This window comes from Pristis pectinata, chromosome 8 (genome assembly GCF_009764475.1).
Source record: "Pristis pectinata isolate sPriPec2 chromosome 8, sPriPec2.1.pri, whole genome shotgun sequence".
In the NCBI taxonomy this organism is placed as follows: domain Eukaryota; kingdom Metazoa; phylum Chordata; class Chondrichthyes; order Rhinopristiformes; family Pristidae; genus Pristis; species Pristis pectinata.
In genome coordinates, this window is record NC_067412.1 from 50732570 (window position 1) to 50758602 (window position 26033).

The window sequence follows — 26033 nt, forward strand, 5'->3', positions numbered from 1 at the left end:
GAATCTGATTCTCCACTTTAGAACTTCATGCATGATTTGACTGTAACGTCAACTCTGCCTTCTCATCTACCCATATTAACAATTTGTCCTCATGCTTATCAAGAATCTATCTACTTCTACCTTAAAAATATCCAAAGTCTTTATTTCCATTTCCCCTTGAGGGAGAGAGTTCCATAGACTCACAGCCCCCTTACAGAAGATTCACCTCATCTCAGACTTTATCGGGTGACTTGTTATTTTTAAACTCCAAGTTGAAGATTCTCCCACAAAAGGAAATGTCCTCTCCACATCATCCATACCAAGATCCCTCAGAATCTTATGTTTCAATAAATTCATATCCCACTCTTCTAACTCCAGGGGATGCAAGCCTGGCCTGCCCACCCTTTCCTCATAAGATAACCTGTCCATTCTAGGCAGTTGTCGGCTGGTCCCTTTTCTGTACACAGTACTACAGGTGTGATCTCAACAATGCTTTACAGTATATATAAACGAAGGATGACCTCCCTACTTTTGTGTTCAATTCCCCTCACAATAAAATCACAGTATTTTATTAGATTTCCTAGTTATCTGAAATGCCTTTTGTAAATCATGAATTAGGATACCCAGATCCCATGCATCTCAGAGCTCTGCAATTGCTGATCAACTGGATACTCTACTTCTTTATTTTATTCTGGCACTATGGACAACTTCACATTTTCCCACCTTAAATTCCACTTACCCAATCTTTGTCCACTTGCTTAACCTACCTATTATCCCTTTGTAGCCTAATTATTTCCTCTTCTAAACTTACTTCCCTACCTAACTTTGTGTTATCAGCAAATTTAGCAGCAAATTTGGTGCTTTGATCCAAGTCACTTCTATAAAATGTGAAAAGTTGAGGTCTCAGCATCAATCTCTGTGATACGTCACCTGCTACACCTTGGCCAACCAGAAGAAGACCCATTTATGCCTAATCTCTGTTTCCTGTCCAACAACTAATTTTCTATCCTCATCAATATGTTACCACCTGCGCCATGAACTTTGATTTTCCACATGTACCGCTGGTACAGCACCTTATCAAAAGCCCTCAGTAAGTCTAAGTATAGTATATCCATCAGTTATTTAATAAAGAAAAATAAATTTGATCTTTTTCTTTTATGAAACCACATTGACTTTGCTCAATTACCTTTTATTCTCACCTTTTAATTGCACCTTTAATAAAGGCTTCCAACATTTTCCCCACAATAGAAGTTCACCGACTTGTAGATTCCTGCTTTCTGTCTCCCCTTTCTGAACAAAATAGTTACATTTTCTTTTTTACAATGAAATGGAACCCTTTCTGAATCTAGGGAATTTTGGAAAATTAAATCTGTCACATGAACTATTTCAAGAGCCATTTCTTTTAAGACCCTCGGATGAAGTATATCAGTAGTATTGAAGTTCAGAAAAGACCAGGAAAAAAATGCAAGGAATATCAAAGCCAAGCTGAAAGTTTGCATTGCTATATTAAGACAAGTAAAAGTGGACCAGGTAGCCTACATTTCTGAAGAGTCTGCAAGGCACAAAGATCCCAATTTTAGCCATCCCTGCAGCTCCAAAGTACCAAGCTTCTCTCCATGTCTCTCTATCTTTTTTTAAATATATAAGGAGTAAAAGAGAGATATGGGTCGATATAGGACCAATCGATAACGGTGCGGTAGAGATTATAATGGATGATAAAGAGATGGAAGAGGAACTAAATGAGTATTTTGCATCGGTCTTCACTGTGGAAGACATCAGCAATATACCGGATAGTCAGGGGTCTCAAAGAATGGAACTGAGTTCAGTTAAGATTACTAGAGAGAAGGTGCTAGGGAAGCTAAATGGACTAAAGACTGATAAGTCTCCCGGACCGGATGAGGTGCATCCCTGGGTTCTGAAGGAGGTGGCTTTAGAGATTGCAGAGGCACTGGTGATAATTTTCCAGGAATTGATAGACTCCGGCATGGTTCCAGAGGACTGGAAGGTCACAAATGTAGTTCCACTGTATAAGAAAGGTGGGAGGCAGCATAAAGGAAATTACAGACCTATTAGTCTGACATCGGTGGTGGGAAAGTTATTAGAATCGATCCTCAAGGATGAGGTTATGGAATACCTAGAGGTGCAAGGCAAGATAGGTCCAAGCCAGCATGGTTTCGTGAAGGGAAGATCCTGCCTGACCAACCTATTGGAGTTTTTTGAGGAAATCTCAGGTAGGGTGGATAAGGGAGAGGTTGTAGATGTTGTGTATTTAGACTTTCAAAAGGCCTTCAACAAGGTGCCGCACAAGAGGCTGATTAATAAGATGAGAGGTCATGGAATTGCAGGTAGGATATTGGAATGGGTGGAGCATTGGCTGGTAGGCAGAAAGCAAAGGGTGGGAATAAAAGGATCCTGTTCTGGTTGGCTACTGGTTACTAGTGGTGTTCCGCGGGGGTCGGTGTTGGTGCCGCTTCTTTTTACTCTGCACATTAACGATTTGGATGATGGAGTAAATGGTTTTGTGGCTAAATTTGCAGATGACACCAAGATAGGTGGAGGAGTAGGGAGTATTGAGGAGACGGGAAGGTTGCAGAGAGACCTAGATAGTTTAGGAGAATGGGCAAGGAAATGGCAGATGAGATTCAATGTTGAGAAATGTGCAGTTGTGCACTTTGGAAAAAGAAATAAACGGGCAGATTATTATCCAGAAGGAGAGAAAATTCAAAGTACAGAAGTACAAAGGGACTTGGGGGTACTCGTGCAGGATACCCTAAAGGTTAACCACCAGGTCGGATCGGCGGTAAGGAAAGCGAATGCTATGTTGGCATTCATTTCAAGAAGTATAGTGTATAAAAGTAAGGAAGTGTTGATGAGGCTCTACGGGGCACTTGTGAGGCTTCATTTGGAACATTGTGTACAGTTTTGGGCCCCATATCTTAGTAAGGATGTGCTGATGTTGGAGAGGGTTCAGAGGAGATTTACGAGGATGATTCCCGGAATGAAAGGGCTTACATATGATGAGCGTTTGTCGGCTCTTGGACTGTACTCACTGGAGTACAAAAGAATGAGAGGGGACCTCATAGAAACATTTAGAATGTTGAAAGGACTGGACGGAGCAGATGCGGCCAAGCTGTTTCCCTTGGTGGGTGAGTCCAGGACCGGAGGGCACAATCTTAGAATTTGAGGGTACAGGTTTAAAACAGAGATGAGGAGAAATTTCTTTAGCCAGAGGGTGGTGAATTTATGGAATTCCTTGCCGTGTAGAACAGTGGAGGCCAGATCATTGGAGGCGTTTAAGGAGGAGGCAGATAGATATCTAATTAGTGAAGGTATCAAGGGATATGGGGATAAGGCTGGAAATTGGGGTTAGAATAGTTTTTTTTCTGCTCATGGAGCAGACTTTCCCCCCACCATTTCTCATTTCTTTTTTCTTTTTCCCCTTTTCTTTAGAGCCGACCCGATGGGCCGAATGGCCGACATCTGCTCCCTTGTCTTGTGATCCTGTGATCTCTTCCCTACTTCAGAATGCTCCTTAAAGTACAGTTTGCATCTGTCCAAATATCTCCTTTGCACAGACTGATGTGTGAAAGTCTTCCTGTGATCTTTTGCTACATTTAAAAGGAAGTTGTTGTTGTTGCAATCTAACATCAGGCCCAGAGCGACTGAACAATGGAACAGGTGCGAGTTGGTCAAAAAGAGCCGGCCTGAGCTGTTCACGTCTAAGTCAGGAGCAACAGTAAATCAGGTGGGCAGGGATAAGAAGTGAAAATGAGAAGCAGATAGACTGCATGAATGGGTCAAATAAGTAGATGGAGTTCAATGTCTGGGAGTATAAAGTCATACAGTTTGAATATAAAAAAATTACTTGGGATATTTCCTTAATAGCAAAAGCAACTGTGAACGTGATTTGTGTCCAAGAGAGAAGGCGATTTGCATCCATGTGCACAAGTCACTGCTTGTAATCAAAAAGAGGAATCTAACTTTGGCCTTCAAGAGGGCCACAATACAAAAGGAAGTGAGCAGGCTTCTGTTCTATGCAGCCATGGTCAGACTGGGTTCTCCAGCTCAGGAACGATTATTTGGACAGAGGTGGTCATGCACCTAGGAGGGATATTCCAGCTGATCCCAGTCCTGTCCTCCCATCGTTTATTACCCATCTTTAGCTGGAGTTGGCAATCAGTGCCAGGATCCTTGGCTGACAGTTTCCTCCTTCATCTGAGGATACAGGCACAACTGAGCATCAGCATTGCTGGGACCGATTGACTGTTGAATTGTACAAATGACTTTGGTTTTATTTAGTTATAAGCCCCAAACCACTCCAATACTTAATTTGTGTTCATTTCTCATTATACAAAATTTATCCAAACCCTTTGTTCACTTCCAACAATCTGACTAAACTCCAGCTAAAGCTTCTAATTTAAACTAATGTTACATAGTTTTGGCATTCTTCCCTCTGCCAGTTGGTGGTTGTTCCTAACCCAATCCAGAGGATTAAGTATGCAATCCAGGTTGCTCATTCCTTGCAGTCCTGAGGGAGTGCCACACTGTTGTGGCACCATCTTTCAAATGAGATCAAATGAACTGATGAAAAATACAATAATAAAGTAAGTCATTAATTTCTCACAATCTCTATGAACAACATCACTTGAAGAAAAGCAAAAATAGCAGGATGTTACAAATTGAACAAGAGGTAGAAACATTTCCAGATGTTGAATTTAACATCTGGCTAATTTTAGAACAAGGATTGGCAGCAGCTTGCTCACTGTATGTGTCTCGTCACTGTCTGCATCTGTCTGTAAAAGTCTACAATAAAGGTAAACTCTACTTAGGTAAAGAGAAAGAAAACCAATATGCAGTACATCTAAACACTATAGATCATTTACGCTGACATCAAAATTGTGTTAATGGATAAACATTAACCTTGTAGCACTGGCACGGCTTTCCACACTGCAACAGGTCCAAGGCTGGCAAACTGACCAAGGACAATTCAAAGAAAAACATTGGCATCCCAGCGACTGCCAGCATGAATGTGTAGGGAATAAGAAATGCACCTGAAAAAATAACAAAGGTCTTCGTTTGAGAAAGGTATTGGCCAAGGAAAATATATGCATTTGACCTGAACTTCCCTCTTCCTGTCAAATGGGTTGGGTTAAGATAACCCCTTAGAAATTGTGCTTTCCTGACAGATCCATCAGTTGACTAATTGAACTGTCTGACCACCTGTCCATATACTTAACCATACACCTAGAGCATCAATCCCGAGAGAAAAAATCAATTTAGCTTCAGTCTCTGCGACTTGATTGGCTGTGACATCGTCACACAAAAATTTTCTGAGGTAACTAACTTCCCATTAAAATTCAGGAAATGCACAGCTTTCAGCTCCAATTCTGAGTGTTGATTAATTGAATTAAGTTAATTGAGAAATTCCCAGCTGGGAAAATTCAGTCACTAAGTAGATGGAAACAGCAGTTCTTCCTGCCTGATTAGCATTTCATACAACATCTTACCTTTTTTTTCCTACAGTCTCTATCAATCCTGGTTTACAGGGTGTGAAAGGCTCCTGATTCAAACCAGTTTGAGTCCAATTACAAACCAAACCTCAGAAGCAGTCTCAGGAGACCTATACTGAGTTTCAATTTGAAAAATAAAAACTTAAATATATACTGAAGTATTGAAAAAATGATCAGAACAATATTACAGACAGAATTATTACTGTTATCCAACCTCTCAGGCTCTTCCAGTACAGTCACTAGGTATGTCTTGTGCTCCCTGTAGATCACACTCACAGTACAGTGATACACAGTCATGAGGAAATGGCTGTGGAAGTCCTCAACATTGTCTCCAGACCCTTGAAGTTTTACGGCCTGAGATCATGAGCAAAGATGAAACCCCACTGATGACACCTACTGCCCTCCCCAGCTGACCAATCTGGATTCCTCCACAGGACACTGCTGAACAATCCCATGGACAATTGGATCAGGTCAAAGCTTTGTAGTCCTGACATATCGATGGTAAATGGTGATGGACATCTAAATAATTGCATGGAGAAAAAGTCCAAGAACATCCTGACCAATTACTCTGGAGCCCTACAGGTGAGTTTAAAGAACGAGGATAAAATACTTGCAGCATCTTCAGCCAGGAGTGCCAAGTAGATGCATTTCATGAGGCTCCACCTGAGTCCTGTCTGTCACAGAAGCCAGTCTTCAGGCATCTGAGTTCCTCCAAGTGACAGCGGGAAATGGCTGAGAGCTTTGAATGCAGTGAAAGCTGTAGGTCTCAGCAACATCCCAGCTCCAGTGCCGAGAAGATGAGCTCCAGAAGTAACTGAGCCCTGAGACAAGCTGTTGCATTAGGGGTGCAATGCTGGCATCTTCCTGGCAATGTGGACTGTTGCTCAGGTTCACCTTGACCACAAAAAGCAGGAAAATTCCAATCCCATGAATTACCACTTTACCGAACAAGAGAGGATTCTCCCCTTCCTGGGTTCACACTCAGAACGAAGAATGGCTGTGGTTGCTCAAATTCAATCTTTGGCTCAACAACATTGCCGCAGGATTTCCTCATGGCCGTGAACTCAGCCCAACCACTTTCAGCTTCTTCATCAATACCATCCCCTCCAATGTAAGTTCACAGGTGGCTGTGTCATGTTCAGTTGTGATCTGACTTCAACTAATGAGAAGTCCATGTCCCATGCTCTGACATCAGTCCCTTGCACCTGCAAGGCTCAGCAATTTTCATTTTAAAATATTGCCTAAATGAAATATCTCACTCTGACTATAAACTACTGTCATATCTCCACACCCACATCCCAAGAAAAAGATGTACATTTTGAAGACATGAGACTGAAGTACTTGTTTTTTGTATCCACATTGTGAACTCACATTTTTACCCAGCATAATTAACATTCCCTTGAATTTAATACGGTTTATAAATTAATGAATTCTTCCCTTTATGTCTGCCTTTCCCTCCCATGTACTGTGGATTATCTACAGCACCTCCTCCATTCCTGTACGCCTGGTAAGGGAATCTCCAGACGTTGCCCAGACCCACAGCTAAACCGATCACTGAGAGCAGGTAGTCAGACTTCGAGGACCAGTTGCCTCGCTCCACATTCTCGTCTCTTTTACCCACGTGTCCATCGGTGGCAGCCTGGGTGAGATGAAATGGCTGACTTGGTTAGACTTTGTCTGACGTGAACTCAAGCATATGATGAAGATGAATCTCTCAGTCTACCTCATCATGGCCCTTGCACTTTACTTGTCTACCTGCTCTGCACTTTCTCTGTAACTGTAACACTAAATTCTGCATTCTGTTTTGTTTTTCTTTTGTACTCATGTATGAAATGATCTGTCTGAATGGCATGCAAACAAAGCTTTTCACTGTACCTTGGTACATGTGACAATAATAATCCATTTACCAAATACCAAAGAGGACAGTTTCCACCCATAATCTTCACACTGCACTGTTGTCCATTTAGGAGATCAGTTGGTAATCTCCAAACACTCAGAACCCCACAAAGAATCTCTGCAGTTCAAGCAATCTAATCCACAAAGAACTGCTTCTCTCATACGTCATGGAAATATTCACCATGTCCTCTGGAGTGTATATCTGATGGTCATTCAGTGAGAACCCAGACATAGCCAATCCTTTCTTGTCCATTTATCACAATGATGAATGATCCTTCCACTTAGCCAGGGTTGAATGTAATTTCAGGAGCACTCTTGTCTCCAAAGGTTAGTGGAGTTTCTACTGTACCAAATCGAGGAAAGTGCAGTTTCACATGAGGCAATGGCTCTCCCACAGTCACAAGCCAGGGTTAAAAACTCAGGTCTGATGATACTTGCAGTCTTTGGGCATTTGTGTAGTTCATTAATTTATGGATTAAACATTATTTTGTTTTGGTTACTTGCATCAGTTTCAGAATTTTCAGTACCAAAGTACAGATATTCCACATCTCCTGATGTAACAGCACTGGCACATTTAAAGAGCACAGTTCAAGTGTTCCAGCTCCAGTGAGGAGCTTGGAGAGAATGTTTGGTCAAAAATGGGACAGCATTATTGAGTATATGCGATTTGAGAAAAAAGCTGGAAAGTCCTTTGGCTCCATTTCCACTCCTCCACCACTCTCAAGGTTTAACCTTGTTCTCTCGCATTTTACCAGATGGGTTATTCCCAACAGTGAAGGAGGGAGTTGTCTGACAAATTTGTGCTCCATTTTTGTGCTCCAAGGGATCATTTCTTCAAGCCTCCTTCACGATTACGACAGACTAATCTATTCTCCCCTTGAGGCGAGGTGATACAGAAAGAGATTCTGCCATCACTGTGCATCATCCTCCCTGATTAGCCCAGTGGAGATCAAGGCCCATTTTCTGATACCAGTTCTTCTGGCAAGCCTTGGACTGTAAGAATGGACCACAGTCTGTCTGCGGTCTTTGTGGTTGTGGTACACAACCCACTGGTTGCACTCCCAATATTTGGAGTGACTGATGACTGATATTAGGAAGATGTCTCCTCCTGTATGGAATATACTCTTCTCTTATGTATGGCCCCTCAGGACTGAAGATGGTATTCTTCATCTCCAGGTCTTTGCATTCTGTGGTGACCAGTGGGACCAATGTGGCATCTGCAGACTCAGCCACACATTGGGAGGAGGGTGGGGGGAGGGGGATGGAGTGTGAAGTGTTTAGCTGGGCTGACAAGTGGTTAGTTTGGGGGTTTTCTGTCATTTACCTTGAGCTTCTGTATGCTCCCAATGAACGTACTTGAGGCTCTCAATGCTATCCTGAATAGTCTCTCTTCATTTTAAATGGTTGTGGGCTCGGGATTCCCAGGAAGTGGTCACTGGGCAAAAGCTGGTTGAGGAAGACCATGGCGATAACCTTCCCTGTAACAGACAGCCAGGAAGGAGGTGGACAGAGTACTTGGATATCTTCCATTCACTGAATCTATCTGGCTCACTTTCACATGCAGACATGAAGGTGCACAATTGCATTATCTTTCAACAGCATCCACTAGTCATGACCATGACATCCTCACCCTTGTGCCTCTGATATATTTCTTGCTCCTTTCAAGGTTACGGAGTAGTGTGGCACAAAAACGGGCCCTTCAGCCCACCACCTCCATGCCCATCTACCTTTGCCTGCATTAGGTCTGTATCCCTCCATGCCTTGGCTCTGCAGAGTGAGGATGGAGTACAGAGCACTTCCCTCAAGATGCATCAACACTGACTTTGCATTCTGAAGCAGCAGAACTGGGACTGGGACTCTGGCTGCTACAGGCACTGAGACAGAGGTAATCACACAAGTGAGTTGGATGGCTGCAGATGGAACTGAAGGTCAGTGGGCTGGGTAAGAGTCATAGAGATGTAGAGAGAGAGAGAAGGGAAACAGACCCTTCGGCCCACCAAGTCCGTGCTGACCATCAACCTCCCATTTACATTAATCCTTCACTAATCCTATTTTATTCTCCCCATATTCCCATTAACTCCCCCCAGATTCTACCATTCACCTGCACAATATACAGAAGCCAATTAAGCTCCCAACCCACATGTCTTTGGGACTGAGTGGACATTCAAAACCCAACAGTCATGCACCAGTTATTGTTCAATATACTGGACTGCCTGACCAGGAGATTCAGCTGCATGTTGGCTGGTGTGGGGGTTAGGGGTCTGTCTCAATGTCTGTGGTGTTTCCATTGAGCCCCACAGTCAACATTGAGTGACAAAAGGCTATTACTCCTCTGGAGTAACAGTCAATATCAGGAGGTGCCAGTGCATGAGACACAGACTACTGTAGCTGACCCCTCCTTGTGTCCCACACACTGCCCCTCTCAGAAATGTTCACGCTGAGCTCCACCACTTCCTATTGCTTTGGCAAGTTTAGAAAGTAAACACCTGGAGTTTCAGAAATATCTGATATCTCCTGTAACTTGCTTTCAGGGGTAGACTTATGGTCTCATCACTGAGGCGGACGTGCATTGTGAAGGCAGCATTTCCCCTTCCCTCAGGCGGTGATGCGCCAAGTACATAGTGATGGAGTGCAAGGGACAGTGATGGACGGTGACAAGGTACAGTCAGTAATTGAGAGAACCCTGTAATCTGTGTAAAAGCCTGCTTCAATTATCCTTGGGGAATGAGGCAAAATAGTTCACTTGAGGATAACAATTATAAAGTTAGAACATGCATTGACTACAGACTGGTATGTGCCACTCAGTTTCTCTGTGGGTGATGGAGGCAAAGTAGTTCCTATAATACACAGAAGGAGGCCATTTGGCCCATCCAGACCTGCCTGCTCCCAGGAGGAGAAATCCCATTACTCCCATTTTGTCTCTCTTTATTTCCCTGTACCCCTGCACCTTTTCCTCTCACATGCCCATCAACTCCACTCTGAGTCTTTTGCCACTTGCGTACACCAGGAGTAACAGCCACCAATTAACGCACCAACCCACACATCTTTGGGATGTGGGAGGAAAGCCACAGAGAGAGCGTGCAAACTCCACACAGACAGCCCCCGAGTTCAGGATCGAACTGGGTTCTCAGGGGCTGTGAGGCAGTGGCACTAACTGTTGCACCACTGTGCTACCTTGACTGTAAGAGAGTGATTTGTGACACCTGGGGAGTTCTTAGTTCTGGAGTTAAAGCTGTCAGCGGCAGCCTCCCAGAAGGTCCAGGCACAGCCTCCTCTCAGGGACAGCGGTGACCTTGGGCTCGTACTTGAGTGCGGTGGGAGGGTGGAGTCATGGTTATCAGCTTCAGTACCATCCTTCCCTTCCACCAAAGCTGCCTCTCCTCCCTCTCGCTAAGATGGAAGGGTGCAAAGCATTGAGAAGTATTTCCAGTATTCCTCTAACTTGTGAAAGTTGTTCAGACACGAGAAGGGAAAATACGACATGTCACCCCAAATAAAAGCAGAAAGTGCTGGAAAGACTCAGCAGGTGAGGCAGCATCTATGGAAAGAGAAACAGTCAATGTTTTGGGTCTGTGACCCTTGGTCAGAACTGGAGAATAGAGAGATGCAAGTTCGTTTCCAGTGGAAGAGAATGTGGGGGAGGGTGTGTAGAACAACGGGAGTGTCTGTGTTAGGATGAGATGAAATGGCTTAATGGGGGCATTTCCAGCACTTCAAGCTTCGTGCTCTGTGTAATATGTTGTTAATGGTAAGACTGTGGGACTTGCCCAGCAGGCTAGAATTATACAAGTAGGAAAAGAAATATTGAGCCAACATGATATAAAAATTGAAAAGGGAAAATGCTGGAAAAACTCAGCAGGTCAGAGAACATCTGTGGAAAGAGTCACAGAATCATGGAGTCATAGAGCAGCACAGCACGGATACAGGCCCTTTGGCCTAATGGGTCCATGCTGACCCCAATGCCCACCCAGATAGTCCCAATTTCCTGTGCTTGGCCCATATCCCTCTAAGCCCCTCCCCTCCATGTACCTATCCAAGTGCTTCTTAAAAGATACTATTGTACCTGCCTCAACCACTTCCTCTGGCAGCCCATTCCATATACTCACCACCCTCTGCATGAAAAAGTTGCCCCTCAGGTCCTTTTTAAATCTTTCCCCTCTCACCCTAAATCTATGCTCCCGAGTTTTAGACTCCCCCACTCTGGATAAAGACTGTTACCATTCACCTTATCTATGCCTCTCATAATTTTAAACATTTCTATAAGGTCGCCCTCATTGTCCTACATTACAAGGAATAAAGACCTAGCCTGACCAACCTATCCCTATAACTCAGGCCCTCTAGTCCTGGCAACATCCTCGAAAATCTTTTCTGTACTCTTTCCAGTTTAACCACATCTTTTCTATAACAGGGTGACCAAAACTGTACACAGTACTCCAAGAGCGGCCTCACCAGCAACTTATACAACTGCAACATAATGTCCCAACTCCTATACTCACTGCCCTGACTGATGGAGGCCGGCGTGCTAAACACCTTTTTCACCACCCTGTGACACTGCTTTCAACGAACTTTTCACTTGTCCTTTGTCCTTTCACTTGTCACTAGGTCCTTTGGTTCCATTACACTCCCTAGAGCCCTACCATTCATAGTATAAATCCTACACTGGTTTGACTTTCCAAAATGCATCAAGAGAAACAGAGTTAATATTTCGGATGAGGGAACTTTCAACAGATCTGAGAAAGAGAGAAACAAGTTAGTCCAGGTAGCAGTAAAAGTGGGGGAATAAAGGGAATTTCTCCACTGTGAGCACCATCTGACCGAAGCCTGCAGCCCTTGATGGCTCTTTGACCTGGCAGAATGCTCAACACCTGCTAAAACAAGGGCAAGATGGAAGAGAAGGCCTGAAAAGACACAGTGTCCAGAGGGAAGGTTGACACATTGATGAGGAAGAGGAAAAACAAAGAGAGGAATATCAACAGATAAAGCACAAGGAAAGTTCAAGCTGAGGACTTTCTTTTGACGTCTACGAAGGATTACAGCCATTGTCCAACCAGACACTGAGCTGCTCTCTCTCTGCTGCCACTGTTATGTCACTGCCTGCAGCAATTCTTTTCCATACTGGAATTCCTCTTTCACTTTTATAGTCATAGACTCAGAGTCTACAGTACACCAACAGGCCCTTCGGCCCACCATGTCCATGCTGACCATCAAGTACCCACCTCTACTAATTTACCAGCACTTGGTCTGGAGCCTTCTATACCTTGGTGATTCAAGTGCTCATCTACATACTACCTAAATGTTGTGAGAGTCTCTGCCTCCACCACCCCCTCAGGCAGTGTGTTCCAGATTCCAACTACCATTTGGGTGAAAAAGTTATTCATCAATTCTTACTCCTTACCCTAACCCTGTGCCCTCCAATTTTAGAAAACTCTGCTGTGGGTGAACATTTCTTGCTATCAACCCCATCTATTCCCCTTATAATTCAGTACACCTTTATCAGGTCCCCACTCAGTTTCTTCTATTCCAAGGGAAAAAAAACAGATTATCCAGCTGAGAGGCTTGTCATGGCACACATCAACTCCAGCCTTCCACTGCAATTCACCTACCATCAAAACAGGTCCATGGCATCTCCCTGACCCTGCACTCATCCCTGGAGCATCTGGATCGTAAAGACCCCTACATCAGACTAGTATTTATTGAATATAGCTCAGCCTTCGATACCATAATTCCAGGCAAACTCATCGCCAAATTCCTAGACCTGGGATTCAACATCTCCCTTTGCCACTGGATCCTTGACTTCCTGACCAACAGACCTCAATCAGTAAAGATAGGCAGCAATGCCTTTGCCATTATTATCCTTAACACTGGTGCCCCACAAGGATGCATGCTCAGCCCCCTACTTTACTCCTTATACACTCACGACTGCGTGGTCAGATTGTGCTCTAACGTCATCTACAAGTTTGCAGATGACATGATCATAGTGGGCTGGATCTCAAATAGTGATGAGTCGGAGTACAGGAAAGAGATAGAAAGCCCAGTGACATGATGTCATGACAACAACCTTTCCCTCAGTGTCAGCAAAACAAAAGACGGTCATTGACTCCAGGAAGGGGGCAGTGCACATGCTCCTATTTACATCAATGAGGTCGAAAGGGTTGAGAGCTTCAAGTTTCGAGGAGTGAACATCACCAATAGTCTGTCCTGGTCCAACCACGTAGATGCCAAGGCCAAGAAATCTCACCAGCGCCTTTACTTCCTTGGGAAGCTAAAAAAATTCAGCATGTCCCTGTTGACCCTTGCTAATTTTTATCGATGCACCGTAGAAAGTATTCTATCTGGATGCATCACGGTTTGGTATGGTAACTGCTCTGCCCATAACCGCAAGAAATTGCAGAGAGTTGTGAACACAGCTCAGCACATCATGAAAACCAGCCTCCCCTCCACGGACTCTATCTATACTTCTCACTGCCTCGGTAGAGCAGCCAGCATAATCAAAGACCCACCCTCCCCAGTCATTCTCTCTTCTCCCCTCTCCTATCAGAGAGAAGATACAAAAGCCTGAAAACACATACCACGAGGCACAAGAAAGAGCTTCTATCTCACTGTCATAAGACTATTGAATGGTCCCTTGTACGGTAAGGTGGACTCCTGACCTCACAATCTGCCTCATTGTGGCCTTGAACCTTATATCTGCCTGCACTGCACTTTCTCTGTAACTGTAACATTTTATTCTGCATTCTCTCATTGATTTTCACTTGTACAACCTCAGTGTACTTATGTGATGAAATGATATGTGTGGATGGCATGCAAAACAAATTTTATCACTGTACCTCAGACAATAATAAACCAATTACCATGACTGAAATGCTCTATCCCAGCAACATGCTGGTGAGTGTCCTCTGCACCCACGTTGGTGCAATCATATCCTTCCTACAGTGTGGCGACCACAATGCACATAGTACTCCAGCTGTGGCCCAACCAATGTTTTATAAGGAATGCTGTAGAAAGTTGTAATGTTACCTCCCTGCTCATATATTCTATGCCAAGCTAATTAAGACAAATATCCCATATGCCTTCTTCATTACCCTGCCAACCTGTGCTGCCACCTTCATGGATCCTTGGACTTGTACACTGACTTCCCTCTGTTCCCAAACACTCTCAAAGGCCCTGCCATTTATTGTGTATGTCCCACTCTTCATCCTCCCAAGTGCAACACCTCACATTAAATTCCATCTGCTCTTATTCTGCCCATTTTACAAACTGATCAATATCACATTGTAGCCTGCAAATATCCTCCTCACTATCAACACCATCAATTTTTATGTCATCTGCAAACTTACAAATCATACCTTCAACATTCAGGTCCAAAGTGTTAATGTATATAATAACCTCTAAGAACACCAGCACTGCCCTCTGTGGTACACCACTAGTCATGGGTGTCCAATCACAGAAGTAACCATCTACCATCGCCCTCTGCCTTCATTTAGCAGGACAACTTTGGATCCAATTTGCCAACTTGCCCTAGATTCCATGGGCTCTAACCTTTTGGACCAGTATCCTGTGTGGATCTTGTCAAATCCATTTCTTAAGTCTATGTAGAGTACATGAACCTCACTGCCCTCAATAATACAGACTGTGACCACTGGTAATAGACACATAGGCCTGGAGAAACGTCAACTTTGTATTAACCCTACCAAGCTCTATATGAATTTTGCATGTTTCAAGAGATCATCTCTCATTCTTCTATAGACAGAATGGGCCTACTCGACATAGCTTCTCTGCAACTCTGCAAACCCCAGTGTCAGAAATAAATGTGGAACCTCTAATGCATTCCTCGACTGGGCGTATATTCTTTTTTAGGTTGGGAAACCATCTTACTCTGTTTGGGATATGACTCCAGTGTTTGTGGGTTTTCCCCTTGGTGCCCATTGACCAGTTTTACCAGGGTTTCTAGATGTCATACTCAGTCAAATGCTACTTTAATGCCAAGGGCAGACTATTCCATTACCCTCTAGAAGTTAGCTCTTTGCTCTGTGTTTGGAACAAGGTTGTGAGGTCAGGAGCTGTGTGGTCCTACCACAGCCTGAACAGTGCTTCAGTGCTGAGTCTACTGGTGAGTTTGTACCCTTTGATAGCACTGTCTTAGACACTTTCCATCACTTTGCTGATGATTAAGAGGAGGCAGATTTTGTGGCAATTAACTAGATTATATTTGTCCTGCTTTTATGGACAGACTATACTTGGGCAATTTTCATATTATTGACTAGATGGCAGTATTATAACTACCCTGGAACAGCTTGGTGCAGCTAGTTCCAGAGTGCAGCTCCTTCGTACTACAAGTGAGATATTGCTTGGTCCCGTAACCTTTTCTGTATCCAGTGATCTCAGCCATTTCTTGATGTCACATGGAGTGAATCAAATTGGTTCAAGGTTGGCATTTGTGAAGTGGGATCTCAGCAGGAAGTCAAGATTGGTATTGGTATTGGTATTGGTTTATTATTGTCACTTGCACCGAAGTACAGTGAAAAACTTGTCTTACAAACCGATCGTACAGGTCAATTCATTACACAGTGCGGTTTCATTGAGTTAGTACAAAGTGTGTTGATGTAGTACAGGTAAAAACAATAACAGTACAGAGTAAAGTGTCACAACTGCAGAGAAAGTGCAGTGCAATAAGGTGCAAGGTCACAACAAGGTAGATCGTGAGGTCATAGTCCATCACATTGTAGAAAAGAACCGTTCAATAGTCTTATCACAGTGGGGTAGAAGCTGTCCTTAAGTCTGGTGGTACGTGCCCTCAGGCTCCTGTATCTTCTACCCGATGGAAGAGGAGAGAAGAGAGAATGTCCTGGTTGGGTGGGGTCTTTGATTATGCTGGCTGTTTCGCCAAGACAACGAAAGGTAAAGACAGAGCCCAAGGAAGGGAGGCTGGTGTCCGTGATGCGCTGGGCTGTGTCCACAACTCTCTGCAGTTTATTGCGGTCCTGGGCAGAGCAGTTGCCGTACCAAGCCGTGATACATCCAGATAGGATGCTTTCTATGGTGCATTGGTAAAAGTTGGTGAGAGTCAAAGGGGACAAACCAAATTTCTTTAGCCTCCTGGGGAAGTAGAGGCGCTGGTGAGCTTTCTTGGCCATGGCATCTACGTGATTGGACCAGGACAGGCTGTTGGTGATATTCACTCCCAGGAACTTGAAGCTCTCAACCCTCTCGATCTCAACACCATTGATGTAGACAGGTGCATGTACACCGCCCCCTCTCCTGAAGTCAATGACTAGCTCTTTTGTTTCGTTGACATTGAGGGAAAGTTTGTTGTCATGACACCATTCCACTAAGCTCTCTATCTCTTTCCTGTACTCCACCTCATCGCTGTTTGAGATACGGCCTACAATGGTGGTATCATCTGCAAACTTGTGGATAGAGTTAGAGCAGAATCTGGCCACACAGTCATGAGTGTATAAGGAGTAGAGTAGAGGGCTGAGGGTGCAGCCTTGTGGGGCACCAGTGTTGAGAATAGTCGTGCCGGAGGTATTGCTGCCTATCCTTACTGATTGCGGTCTGTTTGTTAGAAAGTCAAGGATCCAGTTACAGAGGGAGGTGTTGAGTCCCAGATGTATCAAACACTCAACATTTCTTGCTAAATGTGGTTGCCAATACATCAGCCTTGCCTTTGGCACTCACATGTTGGGCCTCACTATTGACCAGGATGGAGATATTCTTGGAATCTCTTCTACCTGTCAACTGTCCATTGTCCACCACCATTCATGTCTAGACATGGCAATTTTGGAAATATTTGAATGATGGTCAGTTGTAAGATTTGCTGTTTAGCACACCTATGTCTGTGTATTGCAGCTTCTCTAGGCAGATACTTTAATTTGAGGTAGCCTGGTGCTGCTCCCTGCATGCCCTTTTGCACTCCTCATTGAACTGAAATCCATCCCCTGGTTTACCAATTGCACCAGAGTGAAGGATGACATTAAAGGGCCATGAGGTTAAAGATTGCGGTGGTGTACAGTTCTGCTGCAACCAATTGTCCAGGCATCTCATGGAAGTGTAGTATTGAGCTGCTGGATCTATTCCAAATCTATCCCATTTAGCCCATTTGTCGGACCACACGACATGATGGAGGGTGTCCTCAGTGCGAAGACAGGCCTATGTCTCCACAAGAACCATGTGGTTATCACTTCTACCAATGCCATTATGGACAGATGCATCTGCCTCTGATAGACTGGTGAGAACCAGGACTATCCCTCATGCTGGTTCACTCACTACCTGTCTTAGACCTAGTTCTTCAGGACCCAACAAGCATTGGTGCCACCAAGACAGTCTTGGCAATGGATGTTGAAGACTCCCACCCATTCTGTGTCCTGGCCACTTACAGTCCTTCTCACAAGTGTTGTTCAACAAGGAGAGGCATTGATTCATCAGCTGAGGGAGGATGATAGGTGGTAATCAGTAGGGGGTTTCCTTGCCCATGTGTGACCTGATGCCATGGGACCTCATGAGGGTTGGACTCACAATGAGGACTCTTTCCTCTCTGTATACCACTGTATCCCTGTTGGTGGGACAGGACATACTGTCCCACCAACAGGGACACAGATTGACTTGAAGGTTTCCAGAACATTGCCTTAAAATAAGATTTTGTGGGTATGACTGTCAGGCTGTTGCTTGGCTAGTCTGTGGGACGCTCTCCCAGACGAGACACCAGTCCCAGATATTTGTGAGGTGGGCTTTGCCAGGGTCAACTGGGCTGGGAGCAATTTTTTGTGTGTCTCAATTCATTGCCTTGGTTGATGATGGTGGTCCATCTGTTCCCATTCTTTCTTTGTTTGAGGCTAATAATAATGGGATGACCAAGTGGCTTACAAGTCCATTTCAGAGGCAATCATGTGGGACCACATTTAGGCCAGACCAGACAAGGGCAGGGGATTCCCTTCTCTGCAATGACCCAGGTGGATCTTAATGGCCATCTGTTAGTTTCTGTGGTCATCATTATTGAGAATAGGGTTATCAGCTGAATGTAAATTCTGTAGCCACTGTGATTGGATTTGTACTGGGGTCTCTGGATTGTCAGTGCAGGTTATTCATCTAGTAACTTAACTGCTGCACTACCACAAGTCAAGTCATGTATATTGTCATGTGCATAGGTATGGTGAGGTACAGGTACAGTTTAAAACTTGCTTGCAGCAGCATCACAGACATGTAAATTCAGAAAACACGCAGAATATAAACTACACATAAATTATACAAGACAGTGAAATAAAAGACTCTGTAAAACAAAACACTAGTGCAAAAACACAATTAAAAATAAGTCCATGGTGGTACAAGAGGTGGTCTCCAGTGTTCCATTGCAGAGGTAGGGTTAGGGTTGTGCAGGTCGGTTCAAGAACCTGATGACTCTAGGCAAATAGTTGTTCCTGAACCTGGTACTGTGGGACTTCAGGATTCTGTACCTCCTGCCTGATGATGACAGTGAGAAGAGGTCACAACCCTGGATGGTGGGGAACATTGATGATAGATGTTATCTTCTTGAAGCAGTGCTGCATGTTGATGCTGTCAATGGTGGGGAGGGCTGTGCCCATGATGGACTGGGCTGTGTCCACTACTCACTGCAGCCTCTTGCATTCCTGTGCATTGGAAAAACCGTACCAGGTCACGTTGCAACCAGTCAAGATACTTTCTGTAGTGCATCTATAGAAATTTATAAGAGTATTTGGCGACATGCCAAATCTCCTTAAGCTTCAAAGAAAGTGGAGGCACTGGTGCACCTTTTTCATGATTACATCTATGTGCTGGGCCCAGAACAGATCATCCGAGATGTTAATGTTCAAGAATTTGAAGCTGCTTACTCTCGCCACTGCTGACATACAAATGAGAGCCGGCATGTGGTCACCTGACTTCCCCGTTCTGAAGTCAACAATTAGTTCCCTAGTTTTGTTGATGTAGAGAGAGAGGTTGTTGTGGCTGTTTACCTGCCTGATTTCCCCTGCTGGTTCCTCAATGGTGCAAATATGTACAAATTCAGCAACACACAAGAAGTGCTGGAGGAACTCAGCAGGTCAGGCAGCATCTATGGAGGGAAATGAACAATCAACGTTTCGGGCTGAGACCTTTCAATTGGACTGGAAAAAAAGAGGGCAGAAGCCAGGATAAAAGGGTGGGGGAGGGGGAGGAGCCCAAGCTGGCAGTTGATAGGTGAATCCAGGTGAGGGAGGAAGCTAGGTAGGTGGGGGAGGAGGGGAAAGTTAAATGATGTGAGAAGCTGGGAGGTGATAGGTGGAAGAGGCAAAGGGCTGAAGAAGACGGAATCTGAGAGGACAGAGGACCATGGAATAAAGGGAAGGAGGTGGGGATCCAGAGGGAGGAAGGTGTGGGTGATGGGCAGGTCATGAGGATGGGGGAGAGGAAAGAGAAGGGGTAATGGGGCCAGAGGGATAAGGGAAAACAAAGTTGAGGGGTGGGAACCGAGGAGAGTGGTTACCAGAAGTTAGAGAAATCGATGTTGATACCTTCTGTGGTCCGGGTTATCCTAATGACCACCAAGACAAAGGCCTTTTCCCTAGCTTGCAAAGCACGGAAGGTTTCCCATTCTAGCTTCTGTTCTTTTTCATTATAACTTGGATGAAAAAGAGGTGTTATTTTGAAATATTACAGTGATGCGCCTGTCTCACTTGGGAGTAGAGGACGGGGAGGTGGTAAGGATGTGCTCCCTCTCTCCGTCTGTCTCCTCACTCAACACTCAGCAACACTCTTCACTGGAAGCAATGATTAGCTCAGTGGAGGCTGCTGTGTTGGGTGGAGCCCCAGACTGATCTTGTGTTGTGTAATGCTGGCGGTTACGTTAACCTCACTGTTTAGTTGTTGGGAGCTGCATGGTTGGACAGTGGTAACGTGTCTGTTCCTTGACCTGAGGGACCTGAAGCCACGTCCAGAGTGCACACTCTGAATTGGTGTGGGTTAACCACACAGCACTGAATCAATGTTCTGACTAAGGAACGGAGGAATTTCCAGCAAGAATAAAAATGTTTTCTCTTTCAATTTCTTTCTGTGACCTTGCTTTTCTGGTGAACTGAAATCCACAAGCTAATTTTCTCAGTAAATCTTGTCTAAATTTAGTAGTTTGCTCATTTAAACTGAGGCAATTTCAGTGGAGGAGTAGAGAATTAGTGAAGGTCAGAGATCTCAGGTACATTGCAAACACATCCTTGTACACAGATCGTTGAATGACAAGCAGCCTCCAGGTTCAAAGGTCAGGACCACATGGAAACAGTGGAAGGGAAGTTTTAAGTCTGTATTTTGCACTCACTTTATCCACTGCAGGAGGTGTGAAAGTTTGAGGCTTTTTTCTACATATTCTTTCATGGGATGGGGATGCTGCTGGCACATCATTGTCTCTGATTCCCCCCACAGTGAGGGGCTTGCTGGTCACTTCTTGGTCACTTCCAATTTGATCACATTTGTTGGCCTGAAGTCTCTCATGGCCCTAATCAGAACACGTAGCAGAACGAAAAGCAAGAGAGAAAGGAAATGGTGGAAATCTGAAATAAAAACAGAAAATGCTGGAAATGGTCAGCTGGTCAGGCAGCATCTGTGGAGAGAGAAAAAGAGTTAACATTTCAGGATGAAGACTCTGGCTGACCTGGTAGGCTGTTCTTGCTGGTTTTGCAACCACTGATACTTATATTAACTTTTTAATCCATGTGTATTTTAATACTTGAATTTACATTGCTGTGGTGGAGTTTGACTTTGCTTCCAGACCTTTGCCCAGTACTACTGGGCAAATTCCAAATCTGTCACCTGATGGGGCCTTAAATGTGAGGTGGCTGTTCATAGTCCTGGCTCTAGACTACAGGGAGAATTATGATAACCCACTAACATCAAGCAAATAATACAAGCTACAAATAATAACAGTTATAATACTTGGTTCTTAAAACAAACTCCAATGATTGGCTGTGTAGACCAGGCTTCTATAAGTGGAGGTGATCTGCCCTCCCTGCAGATCCCTGACAAGTCAAAAGGGTTATCCCTGAATGAATCTTCTTTTATAAAGTAAAAATCATCCTCTGACTCCTTTTAAGTTAAATTATCTTAGTCTGTTTGCTGTAAGCCTCAGTTATCTTGATTTGATTACTTCTCGCTCCTGGATCAGTTATTGAATCCATTGTCACAAAAAGGAAATATTCTGTTTGATCATCCACCACTATCAGACAAGGCATTTGACACAATAGATTCTGGGTCAGTGAGCGGGTTTTAGTGCAGTGCCTTCTTCACCGCTGGGCTAAATCCAGACTCAGTGGAACCACAGTTGTTACCTGTCAGAATCAGAATCAGAATTATTATCACTGACATAGGTCATGAAATTTGTTGTTTTGCAGCAACAGTGTAGTGCAAGACATAAAGACATAAAAATTACTATAAGTTACAAAACTAAATAAGTAGTGCAAAAGAGGAATAACGAGGTAGTGTTCACAGGTTCATGGACTATTCAGAAATCTGATGGCGGAGGGGAAGAAGTTGTTCCTGAAACATCGAATGTGGGTCTTCAGGCTCCTGTACCTCCTCCCCGATGGTGGTAACATGAAGAGGGTATGTACCAGGTGGTGAGGGTCCTTAATGATGGATGCTGCCTTCTTGAGGCACCGCCTCTTGAAGATATCCTCGATGGTGGGGAGGGTTGTGCCCATGATGGAGCTGGCTGAGTCTACAACCCTCTGCAGCCTCTTACGATCCTGCACATTAAAGCCTCCATACCAGGCAGTGATGCAGAATGCTCTCCACCATACATCTGTAGAAATTTGCAAGAGTCTTTGGTGACATACCAAATGTCCTCAAACTCTGAATTCACATTGTTTTGTGAATCCTGTAACAGCCTGATAATAGGAGCTCAACAAACTCATCTCATTGTGGCTCTTCCTTGCTGAGAATAAGGTCAGTCAATCAAATGCATGTCTCCATGTAAATATTTCCTCCTCTAGTCCATTCACTGCTCATCTCAAAGCTTCTTTGAAGTGTTCATTTAATAGCTTCCCTAGCTCCCTGTGGCAGCTGAAACATGAGGACTGGCTGATTTTATGTGTGAAGGTACAGCCACCTGATCATTTTAATGTTGATGCATTTTGCATTAAATGCACTCTTGCTGTAGGTGAGGCCACAGGGCAGACTTTTCCCAGAAACAGATTGCATCCCTCTGTGTGCTTACAGGGACTGCAGTCAAAGAGGATGTTGTGTGAAACTTTGACATGGGTCGTTTCAGTTCTCTTGTTGGGATGCAGCCACAGAGTTCCAGAAAGAGGGAGGATAAGGATTGGACAGGGACTTCGGACATTGGACTGTAGTTTGCAAGGGCCAGGATCCAGAGAGGGCTGTTTGGAGCAAGTGATGATGATTGCCGATTTGAAGAGGAGTGTGTGGTGCCCGGAGGGGAGGAGAAACTATCAACAAATTTTAGCTCGCTCTGTAGCCCAGGAAGGGAAGTTGGAAATCCTAGCACATAGCCAAGTTGGTCTACATTAGTCCTTTCATAGAGCAATCCAGTCTCACTCCAGGGCCTATTATACATATCAGCCATTCATTTCTCCTCAGGTGTTTATCCAATTCCCTTTTGAAGGAGGTGACGGGGTCGGTTTCCCCAGGTGCTCCAGTTTCACCCTACACCCAAAAGACGTGTGAGTTGGGAGGTTAATTGGGTGCTATAAATTGGCCTCAGTGTTTGGGTGAGTGGGAGAATCTGGGGAGAATTGATGAAAAAGTGGGGAGAATAAAAAATGGGCTTAGTGTAAATTTGTAGTTGATGATCAACATGGATGTGGAGGGCCAAAGGGCCTACTTCTCTGCTGTATGACTCTATGAATACTATAATTTTGGGTAAATCCAGCAGCCATGTTAACAGTTATACAGCTATAACTAGGAGAGGATTTCAATTCATTTCTATTCAGTCATAATGGGAAATATCACATCTGATTTCTCCTTCAATGATTCTATAACATGAATCCACTGCTCTACAAGGGAGTTAGTTTCACAATCCAACATTGTATATTGAAGGAACTCTCAACATTCTGAAATCCTGGGACGATGTTTATGGGTCACTGTCTTCTTCAATACGATTTGCCTGCACTTCTCTGTGGGGAAATTGAATCCACCTGTACATTGTGGGTTGAAAACAATCTTATATTCTTTAGACTCAGATCAATGTTCTCAATGAACATTCTTCTTCAATCATTTCAAGTTTATTTATGTTTCTTGATTCCTAAAATTAATTCCATAAGTAGATCAGTTTCCCTGAACTCTTTGAATTCCCAGGAAACAATGCTCTGGTGATGTAAAAAAGAAGCAATATTACTCTGATAGATGAGATGATAAGAAAAGATGGGTTCATTTCTTTAACCAGGAGAAGTTATTCGCCATTACATAGCACCAAGGTTACCACAAGCTTAATAATTGTTAAATAATCCAGCAAAATTCCTGATTTAGCAACCCTGTAATTACATTTGAAACTTTGAAAATCATTAAAGGACTGTGTAACACATTAAAAAGACTGATGGGGTTATATTTTAAACACATGTAAATATCTAATGTTGTTTGCACATGGATTAGAGAAATGTGGGTAGCTGATCTAGCAGAAATGATATAATGTTTGCTGATAACAAAATGTTAAATTGTTAATTCATTACTTACACATCCAGCAAAGCCTGCCAGAGAACAGTGCCCTCTTCCACAGTCTATAGTGCAGTGTAGATGGGCACAGTCTGGTAGAACAGTGGAGAGAACACAGTTCTGTGAATTAGTGAGAGATGGCACATCCCCGTGGACAGAACACAGTTTAGTAGACCATTGGAGGGAGAAGATAGCCATGTAGATCAGTGTGAGTACACAGTCCTGTAGATCAGTGTGAGCACACAGTCCTGTGGATCAGTGTAAGCACACAAGCCTGTGGATCTGTGTAAGCACACAAGCCTGTGGATCTGTGTAAGCACACAGCCCTGTAGATCAGTGTGAGCACACAGTCCTGTCGATCACTGTGAGCACACACCCCTGTAGATCAGTGTGAGCACACAGTTCTGTAGATTAGTGAGAGAACATAGCCCTGTAGATCAGTGAGAGAACATAGCCCTGCCAACCAGTGAGAGAAGATAGCCCTGTAGATTAGTGGGAGAACCCAGACCTGTAGATCAGTGAGAGAATACATTCCTACAGATCAGTGAGAGTACACACCTCTGTGGATCAGTGAGAGAATGCAGCCCTCTAGATGAATGTGAGCTCACAGCTCTGAGGGAACACAGCCCTCAGGACCAGTGTTGTGGATGAGGCCAAATTCCTCCGTCCATGAAAGCACTCCCTGAGGCATTACCAATAAGCAATCTCTTTACAAGTTAATAAGCAGAATGTCACTGGAATTCTCCCATGCTTAACCCGTGCTTGCACCAGAACTGCAGGAATCCAATGGCCTGAGATTAGCTGACCAGTTGTGTAGTATCAGTAGTATTTTTGTGTTGTCTTAAAGCCTTCACAGGGAGGAACAATATCCCAAAGAACCTTCCTATAGAGGAGCCTTGCCCCACAGTAGCACAGTGAGCAGAAAAGAACACCTGCTTCTTGTCAAAGCCACTCTAATTCTAATCCTGTTTAGCCTCTGGCCAGGGAAAGCTCCAGGTGTGTTTGGTTGTGGATTGGGGTCTGATGTGGACTGAAACACCCCAGTCAGATGGGGAGGTATTGTACTTGATGGTGCAGGCACTGAATTGGCATTTCTGGTACCTGAAGGCCCTACATTTAGCTGGCAAAATCACAACCCAACCGGAATGTATTAAGCACGTCAGATGAACACAATGCACCAGAGGTTGTGGGAAATGCTGGCAGTTCCCTGTCAGTGCCTGTGTTGTTCAGCCTAAGGTCTGGCTTCCTGTGCTGACTGCTCTTCTCCAATGGTTCCCTAATCGCCAAAAAACCACAGATGCTGGAAATCTGAAATGAAAGCAAAAAAAAATTGGAAACATTCAACAGATGAGGCAGCATCTGTGCACTGAGAAACATGAAACTCTGCTTTTCTTTCCAATGATGCTGCCTGTCCTGCTGATATTTTCATTCCCTGACCATAGTCTGACACTAGGATCCCTATGAACTTGCTGAGGTTCCCCGAGATTACACTGGGAATCTGCCTGATAAAATGGACAAGGTCAGACTAGGTGCAAGAGACAGAAAGTTCATTCATTTTGATGGAGAGGAGCAGCTGTGAGGGACCCAGGTAAATATAAATCATTCATCTTTTTAAATGAATTGTGATTGTTTAAATTTTGATTGTGAGCAATTTTGGGCCCCATTTATAAGGAGAGATGTGCTGGCCCTGGAGAAGGTCCAGAGGAGGTTCACCAGAATGATCCCAGGAATGATAGGCTTAACGTATGAGGAGCATTTGATGGCTCTGGTCCTGTACTCAAATAAGTTCAGAAGGATGAGGGGGAGTCTCATTGAAACCTATTGGATACTGGAAGGCCTGAATAGAGTGGATATAGGGAGGATGTTTCCATTAGTAGGAGAGTTTAGGATCCGAGGGCACAGCATCAGGATAAAGGGAAATCCCTTTAAAACTGGGATGAGGAGGAATTTCTTCAGCCAGAGTGAGGTGAATCTGTGGAATTTGTTTCCACAGAGGAC

The 26033-nt window shown here is 44.1% G+C and overlaps 1 protein-coding gene and 1 pseudogene across 1 annotated transcript in view; both read right to left on the reverse strand.

Moving 5' to 3' along the window:
* LOC127573782 (sodium- and chloride-dependent neutral and basic amino acid transporter B(0+)-like) overlaps window positions 1–14849 on the reverse strand; it is a 44265-nt pseudogene extending 29416 nt beyond the window's left edge.
* A 6783-nt stretch (window positions 14850–21632) lies between these two features.
* Window positions 21633–26033, reverse strand: part of LOC127573783 (sodium- and chloride-dependent neutral and basic amino acid transporter B(0+)-like) — a 64678-nt gene continuing 60277 nt past the window's right edge. Inside the window, exon 13 of the mRNA XM_052022287.1 lies at window positions 21633–21694. Coding sequence (XP_051878247.1) covers window positions 21633–21694 — 62 coding nt within the window. The remainder of the gene's footprint in view (window positions 21695–26033) is intronic.